The 20,276-nt window shown below is 38.9% G+C and overlaps 1 protein-coding gene across 1 annotated transcript in view; it reads left to right on the top strand.

The window, feature by feature from the left end:
* The window catches only part of LOC122815615 (deleted in malignant brain tumors 1 protein-like), a 949,251-nt gene that overhangs the window by 97,917 nt on the left and 831,058 nt on the right, over window positions 1-20,276 (top strand). The window contains 2 exon segments of the mRNA XM_044088272.1: window positions 9,925-10,245; window positions 13,867-14,200. Of these exon segments, the coding sequence (XP_043944207.1) occupies window positions 9,925-10,245; window positions 13,867-14,200 (655 nt within the window).

Genomic DNA, 20,276 nt, shown 5'->3' with positions numbered 1-20,276 from the left:
AAGGATCTGAAGGGAGAAATGAAGGAAATGTGGTTCCAGTAGTATTAGGTGTAATAAGTCTAATAATAAAGGATCTACAGTCTTATTTAAATGCACTGACAATATATGTAACATCATACGAATTTCAGAAAGAGTCAAATCTTGCCAAATTGCAGTTGCTGCAAAGAGCTCTTTGGCTAATATCAAAGGTTGAAACAATCGTGATTTCATGAACCTTAATTATGCTTTGACTTAGAAACTGGGTCCATTCCCATCATGGAATTAGAAACCCAAAATAATTGGAGACATTAAACCATCAAATGATAACCGTCTTTAAAAGCGTTAAAACAAGCTGTAATGCAACTCAGGAAAGTCACAGAGAAAAGATTAACAGCTTCTTTAGGTGTTTGATTTCCACTCAAACTAATTAGCCAAGTATCTATATTATAATAGATGGCTTTAATCACTTCCTCTTGTCCCATTACTGTCAGGAAAAAAACACCAGATTCCTGAAGTTAGCAGCGGTAGTGGTATGCCTATAAATTATATTAATACTAAAAGGGATATGTTTTATAGTCCAATCGTAAGAGTTTGAAGACATGAGAATAACTTTAATGGAAGTAATAATTTATTCATCTGTCTGAATTTTGATCTGGCTAGTTTCTTAATTTTTAATTCTGTTTGTTATCATAAGAAACAAATTATTAGAATAAATCACAAAATAATTATAGGTACTATAGACCTGGGTAAAGTGGTGTGTTAAATCCCAGTCAATGTAGGAAAAGGAATGATAATTTATTTTTTCTGAAGGCAAAGCCAAGCAGATTTAATTAAGAAATAAGTGCCAGCAGTTTGCATCTTTTAAATATGTTTATAGATTACTAGCAGGCTAAATGCCCTTGGGGCCATTTTAAGCCTTGCCAATAACCCTATGTGAGAATCAAACCCTGCACTTTGTGTCTCCAAGGTAAACACCTTAACCTTTATGCCATCCTCCCACCCAATAGTTAGCCCTGCCAAGTCTCAAACAAGGGATGCTGTGCTCTATAATCACAGCAACATACCATTACACCATCTGAGCTTATGGTAGCATTTTCCTCCTGGTACTGTGCTTTTACATTGGGATTACTGTGATTATTCATGTAGTTGCAGTAGGTGTTTATCCAGTCAGTCTGAGCTGAGAAACATACAAATGGGCTTTAACTAATTACATCCAAGTGACACCTGCAGGTGCATCTGCAGTTAACTCCTACTGATGCCTCTAGGCGTCAAATGTTGCTTGTTCATATTTTTGCCAAAAATTCCAATAATCCATGTTAAGTGCAAGGTTTTAAAATATTTTTCTTAAAGCTTACATAATGGCAAACTCAGCTGCATTAGAATTTGACCTCTGTCTAGTCCAGGTAAAGAGATATTAACTGTTGTTTTTATGATATTAATTTATACAGATATAATTTTCACATTTTTCTAAATATCTCAACAACCAAGTAACACAAACAGAACTCCTTTTCCTCATATGAAAGCTCTCAGCTAGGTGAATAAAATGTTGCTGACAGTATGTGTGTAACTTGAGTTGCTATTAAGATATTGTAAGTTGTTTACAAAATATTACAAATTTAACAGGTACTTTATTTACTGAGACTTATAAAATTACTTTTAAGACCTAGAAAATAAAGAATATTACCATTATAAAATAGTTTGTGCTGAAGGGTTTGCTGTTAATACTTTTATAACCGCTATGGTTCAAGAGATATGAACATTTGTTTGAAATGTGAAAACATAATTTGATTCTGTTAAAAGGCTTCAGTCCTCCATTGGAAGCTACAGTGAAAATTCCTGAGGTCCATTGGCGTGAATGAATTAAGTATTTTTTTTGCACTTCTGTTATATACTGTGACTGTACTTCAGCAGATTCAAGATAAAAAAAAAACTGTACTGTCTGCTGCTGCTTTAAATAGATAATTGCACTGTAATACTTTGTATCTGTTACTTGTACAGCTTTTGGAGGTAGTTTGTGTGGTCCTGTTACACTTTGGCTCAAAGCCAGTGTGTCTAAATTAAAAAGGTGTTTATCGGCGGGTCTATATCAGAACATCGAATGATTAAAATTGCGAACGCTCTAAAGAGCAAAAATGCCGGACCTCGAAGTGCTTTTTTTGATATCACAGAATAGTGAAGATCAGAATATTTGCTCATTCCTCACTGTAGTGCAGTCTCGGAGTCATGGGTGCAGCCTGCCATAATAATGCGTTTGAGGTCCGGCATTTTTGCTCTTTAGAGTGTTTGCGATTTTAACCATTCGATGTTCTAACATAGACCTGTTTTTCTGCACCCTTCTGGCAGAAGTGTGCTGATCTAACCTGTCTGAGTTGGGGAGAAATGCACTTTGTGTGCTTTCTGAATTGGTAGTTAGCTTAAAACTTGTTTCTCTTTGCTCATATTGTTACATTAAATCTTATAAAAAATGAACCGTAGAATGCTGCCATCATCATTGATCAATGAAATCGCTATACCCAGTGATTATACTGACTTATGTACGGAGAGACACAAAGTCATAAAATACAAGGATTAGCAGGCAGTAATGATGACAATGTGGAATGACACCAAAACACTTCTAATAGTAGTGGAAGCAATAGGTCTCATACAATCTTATTTACATATGCTAACAGTACATCCGCAGTGGTGCAGTGGTAGAGTTATTGCCTCAAAGCAAGAGGTTCTCCCGTTCGATCCTCGGCTGGAGTGCAGGGAGTGCCTTCTGTGTGGAGTCTGCATGTCCTCACCACGGTTGGGTGGGCGTTCAAAAGACATGCGTAAATGAGCATGCCTTAGTTGAAGGTTGAACATCGAGCTGGCACCTCGGCGTTTGTGAAAATCTACTGCCAGTCATTAGCGGACTGGAGTTCCGCTGTGGTGACCCCTAACCGGGAAAAGCCAAAAGACAACAACAACAACCAAAGCATATAACACCATATGGATTGCAGAGTGAAATCTGGGCATGTTGCAAAGAACACCTCTGGCTAAAATCAAAGATTGAAACAATAATTATTTCATGTACTTTCATTACACTTTGACTTAGGAATGAAGTCCATATCCATCATGGAATTAGAAACCTAAAAACCTTGGAGAAATTAAACCATCAACAGAAACAGTCTTTAAAAACTTTAAAACAAGTTATGATACCACTCAAAAAAGTCACAGAAAAATGTTTACTAGCTTCTTAATGTGCCTGACTTATAAACAACCTAATTAGCCAGGTATTTATATTCTAGTAGAGGGCTTTAATGTCTTCTGTCTTAACATTACTCTCAGTAACTAAAACACCAATTTACTGAAGTCAGCGCAGGTAGTGGTATGCCTATAAACTGCATTTGTACTGGAAAGGATATGTTTTATAGTCCAATTACAACAGTTTGAAAACATGAATATAACTTTAAGGGAACCAGTAATGTATTCATCTGTCTGAATTTTGATCTGGCTTGTAGCTTATATTTTAATTTTGTTTGCTATCATAGGAAATAAATTATCACAAGTGATCATTTTTTATTTTATTTTATTTTACATTTGTTAACCGGGCTAGTCTGGCTGGATACATGTCCATTTTCAGCAGAGGCCCGAGGAGAAAAGCTCCACTATCAGACTAAGACACTATTAGGAAGTAATTAAGTAAGACAAACAAGTAGCATAATGTACTCAGGTAAAATACAATTACATATAAGGTTTTCATGGACTAGTCTAAGTAAATGACAAACAAAGTTCAGACAAGGGGCTGAGGAGAATAAGCTCCAGTCTTAGAAAATACAAAATAAAGTTAAAAAAAGTATCAGTAGTAACTGGTCATGACAACAAAAACAGGTATTGGCTAAACTAAATATTATACAGTGTTAAATATGCAGGTTGCTAGAGAAACAGGTAAGTAAATGTAGTTATTGTTAAGGAAAAGGGAGAAAATAAAGTAAATAGAAAGAGGAAAAAGTACAGAATTGTTAGGTACAAGTATTATGGACTAAGTAGGTCAAGGGAATAGCCAGTTGGAGAAGGAGAGGAGGAGGTAAAGATAATTGCTGAAATGTAAAGGTAGCAGTATAATAGGAGCTCAGCTAAAATAAGCAGGAGACAGAAAAAGAGCAGAAGGTCAGAGGGGGAAGCATACAGAAATTTGAAAAAGAGTAATGGTACGGAAAAAGGGCTATGGAAGTCATTGAAAGTTAGTACAGGGGAGCAAGAGTACTCAGGAGCAGAGTAGAGTGAGTAATAAGGTTATTGAGTTCAGTCGGGATTGGAGCATGGACATAGCCAATGAATTAGTAGGTGAGTTTTCATTTGTTTTTTGAAAAGGTGACATGAGGCTAGGGAGGTCAGCTCTGCTGGGAGTTTATTCCAGTAAGAACCGATAGTGTTTGCAAATAGGGAGTCCCCTGATTTATTATGAGATTTCAATGTGGTAACTAGAAGCTTGTTGGCTGATCTAAGTGTAGTGAGATTTTTATAAGGAGTGATGATTTTGTTTAGTATGGGTGTGTTGGAGGGTAATGTAGAATTTTAAAAGTGATGATCAGTTGTTGTAGGAGTATTAGGTTTGGGAGTTCAAGCCAGTTTAGTTTCTTTAAGTTATGACAGTGATGAGTTTGGAATGGAGAGCCAGTGGCAAATCTGGCTATACTGTGGTAGGCATTATTTAGTTTCTTCAGATTAGCTTTAGATATGTTGATAAAGGAAGGAGAGGCATACAGTAATGTAGAAATAAGGTGAGTTTGGGCTAGAGCCACTCGGGAAGTAGCCGTAAGAAAGGGCTTAAGTCTGTATAAGGCACCAATCTTTTTATTGACTGTCTTGATAGTTAAATCAATGTGATAGTCAAAATTTAGCTGATTATCTATGGTGACACCTAGCAGTTTGGTGCAATAGTCAGGTTTGATGATAGTGCCATTACAGGATGCAATGGTAAAAGTAATTGGGGTGGATTTAAAGTTTGGGGTGAAGAGTAGTAGTTTTGTTTTTTTGGGATTTAGGAGGAGACAGATGTGTTGAAACCATTTTTCTGCTGCAGTGAAGACCAATTGGGTAGCAGAGTGGAGTTCTGCTGGGGAAGAAGCAGAGCAGATGAGAGTGGAATCATCTGCATACTGTATACAAGTGGATGTAGGGAGGGAAGTGGGTAGGTTATTTATGAAAATTGAGAAAAGTAGAGGACCTAGGATGGATCCTTGTGGAACGCCAATAGTAACTGGGAGTTGAGACGATAGATGGCTGTCCCAGAGGACAGCTTGTTTTCTATTAGTCAAGTATGAGTTGAACCATTGTAAAGCTTGTGAATCCAGTGAGAGGGATTTTAAGGTATCAAGGAGAAGTTGATGGTTGACCATATCAAATGCTTTTGAGAGGTCCAAGAATAGTGCAGAGGAGAACAGGTTGTTATTGCGGTTTTTATTGATAGTGTCAGTGAAGGAGAGAAGGGCGGTAGAAGTACTGTGGTGTGGTCTAAAACCATGTTGAGAGTCCACAAGCAAGTTGTTATTCAAGAGATAATGTAGAAGTTGATGGTGAATGCAGCGTTCCATTATTTTGGATAGAGGAGATAGAAGGGCAATAGGTCGAAAATTGGAGAGTTCATTGGAGTTTCCTCCTTTATGGAGGGGAATAATATGGGAGATTTTCCAGCAGGATGGGATTTTGGATTCAGTTATAGTTCTGTTTATTAAGATGGAGACTGGGTAGGCTATTTCAGTTGCAGCTAGTTGTAGATATTCGGCTGGAAGTTTGTCAGCAGAGGGGGTGCAGGGTTTGAGTTTCGATAGTAGTTTACGTATGTAGGTTGTTGAGACGGTTCTAAACTTTAGCGTGTGGGTACTGTTTTGAGTGGGGGTAATTTGGAGGGATGGGGGGGGAGTCATAGTGCTTGCAAGAGAGGTGACAGTTTCAGAGAAGAAGTTGTTGAAAGTGTCGGCTATTATGTTAGGTTGTGTTTGTGCTAAGCTAGCTGGGGTAGGTGTTTTGGTGTTGCCTGGATGGAGTAGTTTGTTTATTCCTGACCAAAATTGTTTTGGGTTTTGATTTTGGTTTTGTTGATATTGAAAGTGGTAGTTTTTCTTATCCAGATAGGTAAGTTTCTTTGTTTTGTTTCTGAGGTGTTTGAAGTTTTGATGGTCAATAGGGTTTTTTGTGGATCTCCATTTATTCCATAATTTATTCCTAGCTCGCATAGTTTGTTTAGTAGTTTTAGAGAGCCATGGGGCTGCTTTGGAACTGACTCTGACTAAGCGAGAAGGGGCATGCTGGTTGAGAATTTGTAGGAAGGTATTGTTGAAGTGGGTTACTGCTTCATCTATGGGGAGGTATTTTAGGGTTGACCAGTTATATTCCTTGAGTTCATTTTGAAAGGATGTTAGGTTGAATTCAGTTTTGTTATATTTGGTTCGATAAGTAGTTGGCTTGGGATTGTTGAATTTTTGTTTAGTAATAAAGGTAGGGAGGTGGTCGCTGATATTGTCAGGGAGTATTCCTGTTTTATAGGAGAGGGGATTGTTGTTGGTCAGTATCCAGTCTAGAATGGTTTGTTTGTGGGTGGATTTATGAATTCTAGTAGGGGAGTTGATGGTTTGATGAAAGTTAAAGAGATTAAGGTGAGTGGTGGGTGTGGGGGATATGCAGGAGTACCAGTTAATATTGAAGTCACCTAAGATTATGGTTTCCTGGGGAAAGCTACAGGAAGCCCAGCTTAGGATATTTTCTAGGGTATTAATGTTGTTGCCTGGGGGGATGTAGGAGCATATTATGTTTATAGCCTTGGATTTATTGACGTGGAGTTTGGTACAAAGTATTTCAGCATTTGCTGGGGAGGGAGGCATGGAGTCAATTAAGGCTACCTGAAGTTGGGATTTGAATAGGAGGGCCACTCCTCCGCCCTTTTTATTAGGGCGATCCTGCCTTAAGGTGTTGTAGCCTGGGGGAGTGAATTCGTTGTCTTTGGTACTGGGTTTTAGCCAGGTTTCAGTGAGACAGAGGATATCAAAGGCGTAGAAATCAATTAAGGCATGGAGTTGTGTGACTTTGTTGTTAATGCTACGAATATTTAGGTGAGCAATAGAGAGAGAGTCAGTGTAGAAGGGTGAATTGGAATAGTTAGTGGTTTGGTTTGAAGGGGTGTGATTGAGGAGGGTATTGGGACCGGGATTGGGGTGGATGTCCCCATGTATAAGTAAAAGTGTTTGTGGGGTTTGAAAGATTTTAGTGTATTTGATAGGTATTAGATATAACCGTTTGGAGGTTGTATACTTGTAATGGTGTACTTTATGGTAGAGAGGTGGGAGGTAGGGAGAGGTAGATAGTATATTAATATGTGTTTGGTTAGGTAGAAGACATGTAGTAGTAGTATGTTTGGCTAATGTAAGAGTTTGGTGCAGGTTAAGATATTCATAGGAGGTAAGTATGTGGTAGTAAAGTAGGATGTTAAGGAGGACAATAGGAAAGATTGCGTTAATTGTTAAAGGCATGTTGTTATAGAGGGTGGTACTAGTAAAAGTTGTAGGACTGTTTGGTATGTAATGGTAGGGACAGGTAGTTTAGATGGGAGTTTGGAGAGAGGGTGTGGTTATATGAGTGAGGGGTTGATTGGTAGATGTATTTGAAGTGATGAGTGGTAGTTGTCTAATTGGGGGTGTGTCTAAGTAAGTATATAGGTAGGACCCCTGGGGGTGGGTGGGAATTGGGGGTAGGGAGGGGAGCGGAGTGAGCGTAGCGAACGGAGCGGGGAAGAACAAGACGACCAGTTGCAGAAAAACAATCAGGCAAGAAGAGAGAAACACTATGTAAGGTGTGGGTTAGGGGTGAGCTATAGGGTAATAGTGCAGTGGGGATATGTGGTGGGTGGGGAGAGTCAAAAATGGGAGAAAAATAGTGTGTTCTACAGTACAATACTCTGAAAAATATGGGAAAAGAATAGTGTGTGTCTTGTTAGAAAGGGCGCCACCTAGTGGCCAGGTCAGGGATCTTGGACAGAGCAAGCAGAAGTTCACCAAGTGAAAAGTCTGGATAGTGGGGAGTTTCCTTAAGGATAGCACAGAGGAAAGGAGGAAAAGAGAAAGAGATTACAACACTACTGGAGGGGGGGGGAGGCTGCTGGTTAACCTGGGAGGGAAGTATAAAAAGCCTGGAGAATAAAATTTATACAATGCAAGAGTAGGACATACTTTCCAAAGGTCTACTCTGGGTAGACAGTCTTATAGGGGAGGACGTAAAATCCTATTCAGGATTGAGTTGCTTAGTATGCTATCCACAGGGCCTCTTTAGCAAGGGTAGGACAGGAACTCAGGTGTACAGGCTGATAATTATAAAGGAAGAGAGAGAAAGAGAAAAGTAAGTAAATCCATTAGTCAATGAAGCATGTAACAGATAACCAGAAACATATGCCTAAATTTAAACAAGATCAGTAAATAGACTAACACAGTTCTCAAATGCTAAAACAGTCTAGCCATACAGTCAGTGAAACACAGTAGGGAACATACATTCATGCACAGATAACTACTAGAAAGTCATTGCAGCTAGTGACAAAAACCCTAATGTGTAATTAAGTTAATCTTTGCAACAATAGCATCAAGCAGTTACAGGTATCAGAGAAATGGCAGATCTCAACATCTACAGTCTGGTGTCTATAACAACAAATAAAGGATCCCGAGAGGGATACAAATTAGAAATAATGTTGCCTCATATATGTAGGACAAAAGATGGCGTTTTGCACATAGGGGCAGTAATGCCACAACAAAGCTAAACTGTTATGATTTAAGGGCATTAAATGAAACAGTGCACAAGCTAGTTCATTAGCTTCAATACCATCAGAAGACAATAGACCTATAATGCTACGTCCACCCTTAGTTTTCAAGTTGTATGAGGTGGAGGACCACGTGGAGGCAGATCGGGGTAAAAGGCGCTTAATTACATGGCAGGAAATGTTAACACTATATCAAGCATAGTGAAAGGGCTCACCGCTGTTGATTGTTACTAGAATGGGCGATGGAGTATGCTATAGGCTAGGCTCCACAGAGCGACTAGCAGAGAAAGCTCGGGGAGAGTACCAGGAGCAGTAGATAGGAGTTATTCACACAGCTTGAAAAAAAACACACACCGTGTCAAGCGGAGTGAAAAAATAACTGCCGCTGTGGAAAGCACGATGAACAATAAACACATGCGTGACCGCTAAGAGATACTAAGCAAGCGGTTAAACCCCTCAGCGTCCAAGCACCTTAAGATGCAAGTTAATGCTGGGCTAAGCGGAGGGTTACGCGCTACCTCATCATGAAATGATGAAATCACCAATCATGAAATGATTGTAGGTGGTAGAGACCTGGTTAAAGTGGTGTGTTAAGTCCAAGTGAATGTAGGCGAAAGGAATGTTAATTGAAATTTTTTGTTGGTAAAGGCAAGCAGATTTAAGTAGGAAGACCTGGTTAAAGTGGTGTGAAATGATTGTAGGTGGTAGAGACCTGGTTAAAGTGGTGTGTTAAGTCCAAGTGAATGTAGGCGAAAGGAATGTTAATTGAAATTTTTTGTTGGTAAAGGCAAGCAGATTTAAGTAGGAAGACCTGGTTAAAGTGGTGTGTTAAGGACCAGTGAATGTAGGCGAAAGGAATGTTAATTGAAATTTTCTGTTGGTAAAGGCAAGCAGATTTAAGTATGAAATAAGTGACAGGAACATAAAAGGCTACCAAGCAAGGCTAGTTACATATTCCACTGGCAAACAGGGTTTGTAATTATTCTAGTTTCATACAGCTGCCTTGGGAAAGCTTTCTCATAGTTCTGTTATGCCATTTTGTTCATTTGTTGTTACTGCATTATAGAAGTTCAGCATACTATTTTATATCCCTAAAAGTGGAGAAATGATATTACGACATCATGATAAATTATATCATGTCCATTAACATTTTTCTTTTTTTTTTTCCTTGGCGACAGGTAACATTCCATTACCATTACGTCTTGTGAATGGAACCAATCGCTGTTCTGGTCGAGTTGAGATTTATTACAACTCAAAGTGGGGTACTGTATGTGATGATGATTGGGATATACATGATGCCAAAGTTGTCTGCAGAGAACTTGGTTGTGGACAGGCTGTTTCTGCCCTAGGAAATGCATATTTTGGGATGGGCTCAGGTCCTATTACTTTGGATGATGTCCGGTGCACAGGAAATGAATCTCATCTTTCAGAGTGTTCAGCCCGTCCACCTCTGCAGCACAATTGCGTTCACTCTGAAGATGCTGGCGTCACTTGTGCAGGTATGAAACAACTGTTTGTCTTAATATTATTTTAATTTGATCAGTGAGTGATAATAAATGAAGTTCAGAATACCGCAGTGTAGAGCCACTAGTTTTCCTTGTTCTCCTGTAAAGTATGCATGTTCATCGGTAGTAACATAGTAAGATTTAGATATGTTCGGATAATCCCTTTTTTTCAGTATGTCAATAGATATCCATTTACAGAATCAGCAGTACACATCACAGAACATTGTAACATATAATGAAATTTTGCCCATGTGGTGATTCAGATATAAAGAAATATAGTATAATGAGTGTTGTCTGCCATTCAGAATAAGTCAAAATACAACATTGTTGTGCACCACATTGATGACAAACAGGTTCATAACAAGTTTTATGTCCTATTTTTACATTAGCTGTTACACAGCTTCAACCACTGAATGCTGCCATCATCATTGATCACTGAAATCGCTACACCCAGTGATTACAGTGTGTTATGTACGGAGAGACACAAAAGTCATAAAATACAAGGATCTTAAGGGAGAAATGAAGGAAATGTGGTTCCAGTAGTATTTGGTGTAATAATTCTCATAAAAAAGGATTTACAGTCTTATTTAAATGCACTGACAATATATGTAACATCATACGAATTTCAGAAAGAGTCAAATCTTGTCAAATTGCAGTTGCTGCAAAGACCTCTTTTGGCTAACATCAAAGGGTGAAACAATACTAATTTCATGAACCTTAATTATGCTTTGACTTAAAAAATGGGATCATTCCCATCATGGAAGTAGAAGCCCAAAATAATTGGAGATATTAAACCATCAAATGATAACCGTCTTTAAAAATGTTAAAACAAGCTACAATGCAACTCAGGAAAGTCACAGAGAAAAGATTAACAGCTTCCTTAGGTGTTTGATTTCCACTCAAACTAATTAGCCAAGTATCTATATTGTAATAGATGGCTTTAATCACTTCCTCTTGTCCCATTACTATCAGGAACAAAAAACACCAGATTCCTGAAGTGAGCAGCGGTAGTGGTATGCCTATAAATTACACTAATACTAGAAGGGATATGTTTTATAGTCCAATCGTAAGAGTAGGAAGACATGAGAATAACTTTAATGGAAGCAGTAATTTATTCATCTGTCTGAATTTTGACCTGGCTAGTAGCTTAACTTTTAATTCTGTTTGTTATCATATGAAACAAATGATTAGAATTAATCACAAAATAATTCTAGGTACTATAGACCTGGGTAAAGTGGTGTGTTAAATCCCAGTGAATGTGGGAAAAGGAATGGTAATTTATTTTTTCTGAAGCCAAAGATAAGCAGATTTAATTAAGAAATAAGTGGCAGCTTTTATGTTGTAGCAGTTTGCATCTTTTAAACTTGTTTATGGAAGCATTTCACTCCAGACACTCCAGTACTGTGCTTTTAGATTAGGATTATTCATGTAGTCGCAGTAGGTGTTTGCTCGGCAAGTCTGAGCTGGGAAACACACAAATGGGCTTTAACTCATTAAATCCAAGTGACACCTCCTAGTGCATCTGCAGTTAACTCCTACTGATGCCTATAGGCATCAAATGTTGCTTGTTCATGTTTGCGTCAATAATTCCAATAAACCATGTTATGTGCAAGGTTTTAAAAGATTTTTTCTTAAAGCTTATATAATGGCAAACTCAGCTGCATTAGTATTTGACCTCTGTATAATGCAGGTAAAGAGATATAAACTGTCGTTTTTATGATATTAATTTATACAGATATAATTTTCACATTTTTCTAAATATCTCAACAACCAAGTAACACAAACAGAACTCCTCTTCCTCATATGAAAGCTCTCATCTAGGTGAATAAAATGTTGCTGACAGTATCTCTACAAGTTCAGTGGCTTTTGAGATATTGTAAGTTGTTTACAAAATATTACAAATGTTATGTAACAGTTACTGTATTTACTGCGACTTATAAAATTATGTCTAAGACCTAGAAAATAAAGAATATTACCATTATAAAATAGTTTGTGCTGAAGGGTTTGCCATTGATACTTCTTTCATTGTGTGCTCTCCTGATTGGTAGTTAGCTTAAAACTTGTTTCTTGTTGCTCATATTGTTACATTAGATCTTATACAAAATGAACCACTGAATGCTGCCATCATCATTGATCAATGAAATCGCTACAACCAGTGATTACACTGACTTATGTACGGAGAGACACAGAGTAATAAAATACAAGGATTAGCAGGCAGTAATGAGGACAATGTGGAAGGACACCAAAACACTTCTAATAGTAACAGAAGTGATAGGTCTCATACAGTCTTATTTACATATGCTACTAATACATATAACACCATACGAATTGCAGAGTCAAATCTGGGCATGTTGTGGATGTTGCAAAGAGCACCTCTGGCTAAAATCAAAGACTGAAACAATAATTATTTCATGTACTTTCATTACACTTTGACTTAGGAATGAGGTTCATATCCATTATGGAATTAGAAACCCAAAAGCCTTGGAGAAGTTAAACCATCAAATGAAGACATACTTTAAAAACTTTAAAACAAGTTATGATGCCACTCAAAAAAGTCACACAAAAATGTTTACTAGCTTCCTAATGTGTCTGACTTGCAAGCAACCTAATTAGCCAGGTACTTATATTCTAGTAGAGGGCTTTAATACCTTCTTCCTTCCCGTTACTCTCAGTAACAAAAACAACAAATTACTGAAGTTAGCGCAGGTAGTGGTATGCCTATAAACTGCATTTGTACTATAGTACTATAAAAGATATGTTTTATAGTCCAATTACAGCAGTTTGAAAACATGAATATAACTTTAAGGGTATCAGTAATTTATTCATCTGTCTGAATTTTGATCTGGCCTGTTGGTTAAGTTTTAATTTTGTTTGCTATCATCTTCTTCTTTTGGCTTTTCTCAGTTAGGGGTCACCACAGCGGATCACCTGTCTGCTCATGATTAGTAGTGGAGTTTTACAGTGTTGAGCTGCCAGCCCAGTGCTCAACCTTTGACAGAAGGCAAGCACATGCACGCACTCACACTTAAGGCCAATTTAGAGTGTCCAATCTACCTACAGCATGTCTTTGGGATGTGGGAGGAAACCGGAGCACCCGGAGGAAACTCACATGACCAAAGGGAGGACATGCAGACCCCAGCCGAGGATCGAACTGGAGAACATCTTGCTGTGAGGCAGCAATGCTAACAGCTGCACCACCGTGGCTGCCCTTATTACATGTGATCACAAAATAATTCTAGGTGGTAGATACCTGGTTCAGTAGTGTGTTAAGTCCCAGTGAATGTAGGCAAAAGGAATGTTAATTGAAATTTTCTGTTGGTAAAGGCAAGCAGATTTAAGAATGAAATAAGTGACAGGAACATAAAAGGCTACCAAGCAAGGCTAGTTACATATTCCACTGGCAAACAGTGTTTGCAATTATTCTAGTTTCATACAGCTGCCTTGAGAAAGTTTTCTCATTGTTCTGTTATGCCATTTTGTTCATTTGTTGTTACTGCATTATAGAAGTTCAGCATACTATTTTATATCCCTAAAAGTGGAGAAATGATATTACGACATCATGATAAATTATATCATGTCCATTAACATTTTTCTTTTTTTTTTCCTTGGCAACAGGTAACATTCCATTACCATTACGTCTTGTGAATGGAACCAATCGCTGTTCTGGTCGAGTTGAGATTTATTACAACTCACAGTGGGGTACTGTGTGTGATGACTTATGGGATATAAATGATGCCAAAGTTGTCTGCAGAGAACTTGGTTGTGGACAGGCTGTTTCTGCCCTAGGAAATGCATATTTTGGGATGGGCTCAGGTCCAATTACTTTGGATGATGTCCGGTGCACAGGAAATGAATCTCATCTTTCAGAGTGTTCTGCCCGTCCACTTCTGCAGCACAATTGCTTTCACTCTGAAGATGCTGGCGTCACTTGTGCAGGTATGAAACAACTGTTTGTCTTAATATTATTTAAATTTGATCAGTGAGTGATAATAAATGAAGTTCAGAATATCGCACTGTAGAGCCACTAGTTTTCCTTGTTCTCCAGTAAAGTATGCATGTTCATCGGTAGTAACATGGTAAGATTTAGATATGTTTGGATAATCCCTTTGTTTCAGTATGTCAATAGATACCCATTTAAAGAATCAGCAGTACACATCACAGAACACTGTAACGCATAATGAAATTTTCGCTAAGTGGTGATTCACATATAAAGAAATATAGTAAAATGAGTGCTGTCTGACATTCAAAATAAGTCAAAATACAACATTGTTGTGCACCACATTGATGATAAAGAGTTTCATAAGTTTTGTTATGTCCTATGTTTACATTAGCTCTTACACAGCTTCAACCACTGAATTCTGCCATCATCATCGATCACTGAAATCGCTACATCCGGTGATTACAGTGTGTTATGTACGGAGAGACACAAACGTCATAAAATACAAGGATCTGAAGGGAAAAATGAGGGAAATGTGGTTCCAGTAGTATTAGGTGTAATAAGTCCCATAAAAAAGAATCTACAGTCTTATTTAAATGCACTGCCAATATATGTAACATCATACGAATTTCAGAAAGAGTCAAATCTTGTCAAATTGCAGTTGCTGCAAAGAGCTCTTTTGGCTAACATCAAAGGTTGAAACAATGGTGATTTCATGAACCTTAATTATGCTTTGACTTAGAAATTGGGTCCATTCCCGTCATGGAATTAGAAACCCAAAATAATTGTAGACATTAAACCATCAAATGATAACCGTCTTTAAAAACGTTAAAACAAGCTATAATACAACTCAGGAAAGTCACAGAGAAAAGATTAACAGCTTCCTTAGGTGTTTGATTTCCACTCAAACTAATTAGCCAAGTATCTATATTGTAATAGATGGCTTTAATCACTTCCTCTTGTCCCATTACTGTCAGGAACAAAAACACCAGATTCCTGAAGTGAGCAGCGGTAGTGGTGTGCCTATAAATTACACTAATACTAGAAGGGATATGTTTTATAGTCCAATCGTTAGAGTTTGAAGACATGAGAATAACTTTAATGGAAGCAGTAATTTATTCATCTGTCTAAATTTTGACCTGGCTAGTAGCTTAACTTTTAATTCTGTTTGTTATCATATGAAACAAATTATTAGAATTAATCACAAAATAATTCTAGGTACTATAGACCTGGGTAAAGTGGTGTGTTAAATCCCAGTGAATGTAGGAAAAGGAATGATAATTTATGTTTTCTGAAGGCAAAGGTAAGCAGATTTAATGAAGAAATAAGTGCCAGCTTTGTATGTGGTAGCAGTTTGCATCTTTTAAATATTTTTATTCATTCCAGACACTCCAGTACTGTGCTTTTAGATTAGGATTACTTGGATTATTCATCTAGACACAGTAGGTGTTTACCTGATCAGTCTTAGCTGCAAAACATACAAAAGGGCTCTAAGTATTTTTTGCACTTCTCTTATATACTGTGACTGTACTTCAGCATTTTCATAAAAAAACTGTACTGTCTGCTGCTGCTTTAAATAGTTAATTGCACTGTAATACTTTGTATCTGTTACTTGTACGGCTATTGGAGGTAGTTTGTGTGGACCTGTTACACAGGCTCAAAACCAGCTATTCTAAATTAAAAAGATGTTTTTCTGCACCTTGTGGCAGAAGTCTGCTGATCTAACCTGTCTGAGTTGGGGAGAAAGGCTCATTATGCGCTTTCCTGATTGGCAGTTAGCTCAAAACTTGTTTCTCTTTGCTCATATTTAATCCTCGAGTTTGCACTGTGCTGCTCTTCGTTTAGTGGGGTTAACAGTGCCCTGTAGAGATGCAAAAACCTAGAAGGTCAATTTTTCCCTACACAAGTGACAGTGAAACCCTTCAAGCCTTTCTCCTGCTCGAGTAGTAACTTGCACACTGAGCAGTGCTGCTTTATTATTCAACCCTAGTCTCCAAAAAGTATAGGTCCTCCTTGAGTCTTGATGCTATTACCACATTCCTATCAAATTAACCAATTCCCTCCCTCATAAAACATACAGTAAGGGCCTGCTCTCATGGACTGGCAGTTTCCCATAATCTTTCTGGCCAGACTGATAGACATGGGAATTATGAGGAAATGTAGTAGTTGTTTCAGATATACTGACAACCACTTACTCCTGAAACAACCAGTATGAAACTGGAGGCAAGACTCTCACATCAGGGCACATAAACCCACATATCTGGAGGTACTCACTAGTAAATTACCAGCAGATCAGAGGTCTCCCAAAGGGAAACCACTTTCACAGATAATGCAAAAACAACCGCAACACATAATAACACACACATCAGTGTCTCATCAAATAGGCCCATAAGGCATAACACCACGATGTATAATGTACTGGCCATAGATGACTCTATTGTGAGACACATGGATGTTCCCCTCGCTAGGCTGGATAAGGAACAGGTTACAGTTAGCTGCCTATCAGGTCCTATGATCCATCAAGTCACTCAAGCACTCAATCACTCAACCAAAAGTACTGGTGTGACTCTGTCTTTGTCCATGTCTCCATATATATCCCCCAGGTAATAATAATATTCCAACCCTTGAATAAATCCTTTCCTGTTTTTTCCAAAATATATCATATCAAAACCTCAACCTTGGAGATGTCAATATTGATTGATCTAAACTAACAAATGACTCTCCACAAAACAGCATCAACTTACATGGTTTCCACAAACTAATAACATCCCATTCCTGCTTGCACAAACCCTCTTCTTCCAATCCTACTATTGACTGGATCGTTACTAACTCCCCTAACCTCTATCACAAATACTGCCGTAAACTCTCTAACTTTTATCCAAACTTATTTAACTCCATAGTATCTAGCATCAACTGGTCCTTCCTTTGGCAATTGCCTCTCAATGAAGCTGTGCTAAACTTTAACCACATTTTCCTAGATACTATTAACTCCCTAGCCCCTCCAGGAGAATTAGAATCAAAACTAATTATCTGGTATGCCAGAAGAGATAGTGCCTGGAAAGCTTGTGCTAAAACCAGATCACTAGTCCTGTTCCAAAACTGCAAGGAACTCATGAACCCTCATAAAAAAACAAATCAACAATGGCAAACAGTCCTACTACAACTCTTCCCAGTTCAGCTGTAAATATAACCCACATAAATTCTGGTCCAGCCTTAAAAAAATTCTCCAGCCTGGTTGCCCTACCACTCCCTCCCTTTTCCAAAATAACACTCCACTAGAAACTGCTACCCTTCTCAATAATCACATCATTGATACTGTCCAAAATCTTACACTAATAGGTTCATAGGATGGTACTAGGCTATCGGCCTTAGAGCCTTTACAAGCCTAGCCATAACAATTCCCTGGATATTTCTTCCCACAATATTTACGTCCCTGGACTCTTGTCTAGCAGGGCAACTGACATGATCCCTGGGGTGAATTCCCTTTCTCGCATCCAATCACCAAGGTTCTTTTTGAAGAGGACCAAGGAGGTGCTCTGCTTGACATGTATGGGCAGTCTATTCCAGAGTACAGGGAGTCGCTGGGTCAGGAACCTATCCCTCCAGCATGTTTTATTCATTGTGATGACAAGGTTTAGAGCCCTGGAGCATGTGGCTCTGAGGGATTGGGATTTCTTTAAGTGGAGCATGTCCAGCAGCTCAGGGTTTGACATGGCCTTATATGTTAAGCAGAGATCGCCTCTGAGTAGACGATATGCCACAGAGTATAGCTGGAGTTTTTTTTATGGCATCTGCTTTAGGCTTGTAATTCTTTTAGTGAGGTATTTTTGTGGCTATTCCAGCTGTTGCAGGTGTCTTGTGAGGTACATACCAAATGGGGCGCTATACTCTATAATGGGTCTAATGAGGGATGAATACAGTGGGACAATGACCTCCTTTTTTCTGTATGAAAAGCCCTTAGTGATGAGGTATGCCACATAAAAGGATTTCCTGACTGCTGTGGCGATGTGGTTATCAAAGGTGAGATGACTGCTCACCTGTGTCCCTAAGTCTGTCATCACACATTCGATGTTTCGTGTACTGCCACCTATGTGGTAATTCATAGGTACATGTTTTTTCCAATGGGGGTAACTATACATTTCTTGGCATTAAGCTTGAGCTCATGGCTCTGGCACCAAGCATCTGTTTCTGTAAGCCCCTTTTGTAGAATATCCACACAATTTGGGGATTTAATAATGGCTCCCAGTTTGCAGTCATCTGTGAACTTTGTTAGCCACAGTCCCTTAGTGTTGGCCTGTACTTCAGAGAAATAGATGCCAAACAAGTGTGGTCCAAGGACTGAACTCTGAGGTACTCCACTTGTCACTTGTCTGGAGCTGGATTTGGAGTCAGCTACGTTTACTGTCTGGGTTCTGTCAGTAAGCCAGTTGGCAACCCATTGAGTGACGTAGAGATTTATGCCCAGCATAGTGAGTTTATCTATGATTCCAAAGTGGGGGATGGTGTCAAAGGCCTTGGCGTGGTCCAAATAGGCTGTGTGGACCGCCTTATCCTCATCCACAGCTCTGGAGACTGTTTCAAAGAAGTCAATCAGGTTCAGGAGACAAGATTGGTTCTTCAAGAAACCCAAACTGGGTGGGATCCAGTGTTTGAAGGTTGCCCAAGTCTTTGTTTATAAGTTCCATGATAATGCGTTCCATGCCCTTGCAGATCAGGCTCGTCAGACTGATAGGACAGTAGTTCCTGGGATCCAAGGTGGATCCCCCTTATGGAGTGGGATAACTGTAGCTGTGTGACACTCAGTGGGCATGAAGCCTGAGGTGAGGCTATGATTAAACATGACACTTAGGTGAGGTGCCAGTTAATTTTGTAGTTCATGTGGTACACAACCGATGATGTCATCTGGTCCCATGGATGCTGATTTCTTAGCTTTGGAGAGTATGGTTTCTACCTGTGTGGTCATGATTACCAGTATTTGGCAATATTTTGGTACTGAGATGGGCCCTTTAGGGGGTGAGAGGGGGGTGAAGTTGGCATTAAATCGATCTACCAGGATATTGGCAATATCCTTGGGATCAGGATATGTAATACCATTCTGTTGTAGCTCAGAGCAGATTTGAGCATTGCCATTTAGATTCTTGACATAACTATATAATGCCTTGTGGTTGTCTTTGTAATCTTTGGCATTTTATTTTCGTAACTAGCTTTTGAGGATTTTATGAGGGATCTCAGCTTCTTACTGAGGCTGGTAAGAGAGTTTTTTGCATCCTGGGATTTTCCTCTTTTCTGCAATAGTTTCTTCCTTCTGTTGTATAGTTTGTTTATAGTAGGGGACCCCCAGATTGGCTTCCTTTTTTTTGGAGGAGAGCATCTTGGTTCTATTTGGGATGGCACGATTCATGCACGAGTGGATGTGCTCGTACAGTGCCTTAATGTAGGAATCAGTAGTCGAACTTTCAGATCCCATCTGCATGGGTGTCATGAAGTTTGTCACTACTGACTTGAGTAGTATGAAGTTGGCTTTGGAGAAGTTTTTTACAGAGGTTTACTTACTGGGGAGTGGGGGTGGGATGTGGATGTCAAGGGTGATTTGCTTATGGTCAGACTTGACCAATGATGGGGGACCACTGGTGTGGAGCATCTATCTCCCATGTTGGTAATGACCAGGTCTACGATATTGGAGCCCCTGGTGTGACAATGGATTAGTTGATCCAAGGCATTGGAATTTATGAATTCCAAGTACCATTGGGCAAAGGTGTTGGTGCCCAAGTAGTTTTCCCAGTTAATGGCAGGGTAGTTGAAATCACCCAGTATTAGGGTGTTTGGTTGTATCTTAATATTTTCCAGTATGTTTAGAAAGGTGTAGTGAGAATCTTGTGGCATGGTGGGTGATCTGTAGCAAGCTACAATTTGGACTGCAGTCTTACCTAGTGTTAGTTGTACCTAGAGAATTTCAGATGCATTGTGTTGGGCAACTAGCCTGGAGGTGTGAATATTCTTGATGAATATGGACACTCCTCCATTTTTAGTGTTTCGGTCTTGGTTTGGTGGCCGAAAAGTGTCGTAAGAGTTGTAGCCTGGTATTGCC

Source organism: Protopterus annectens, chromosome 1.part1 (genome assembly GCF_019279795.1).
Source record: "Protopterus annectens isolate FY-2018-M chromosome 1.part1, PAN1.0, whole genome shotgun sequence".
In the NCBI taxonomy this organism is placed as follows: Eukaryota; Metazoa; Chordata; order Ceratodontiformes; family Protopteridae; genus Protopterus; species Protopterus annectens.
Note: the sequence above shows the minus strand (reverse complement) of the source record. Positions and strands in the feature narration are given on the sequence as shown.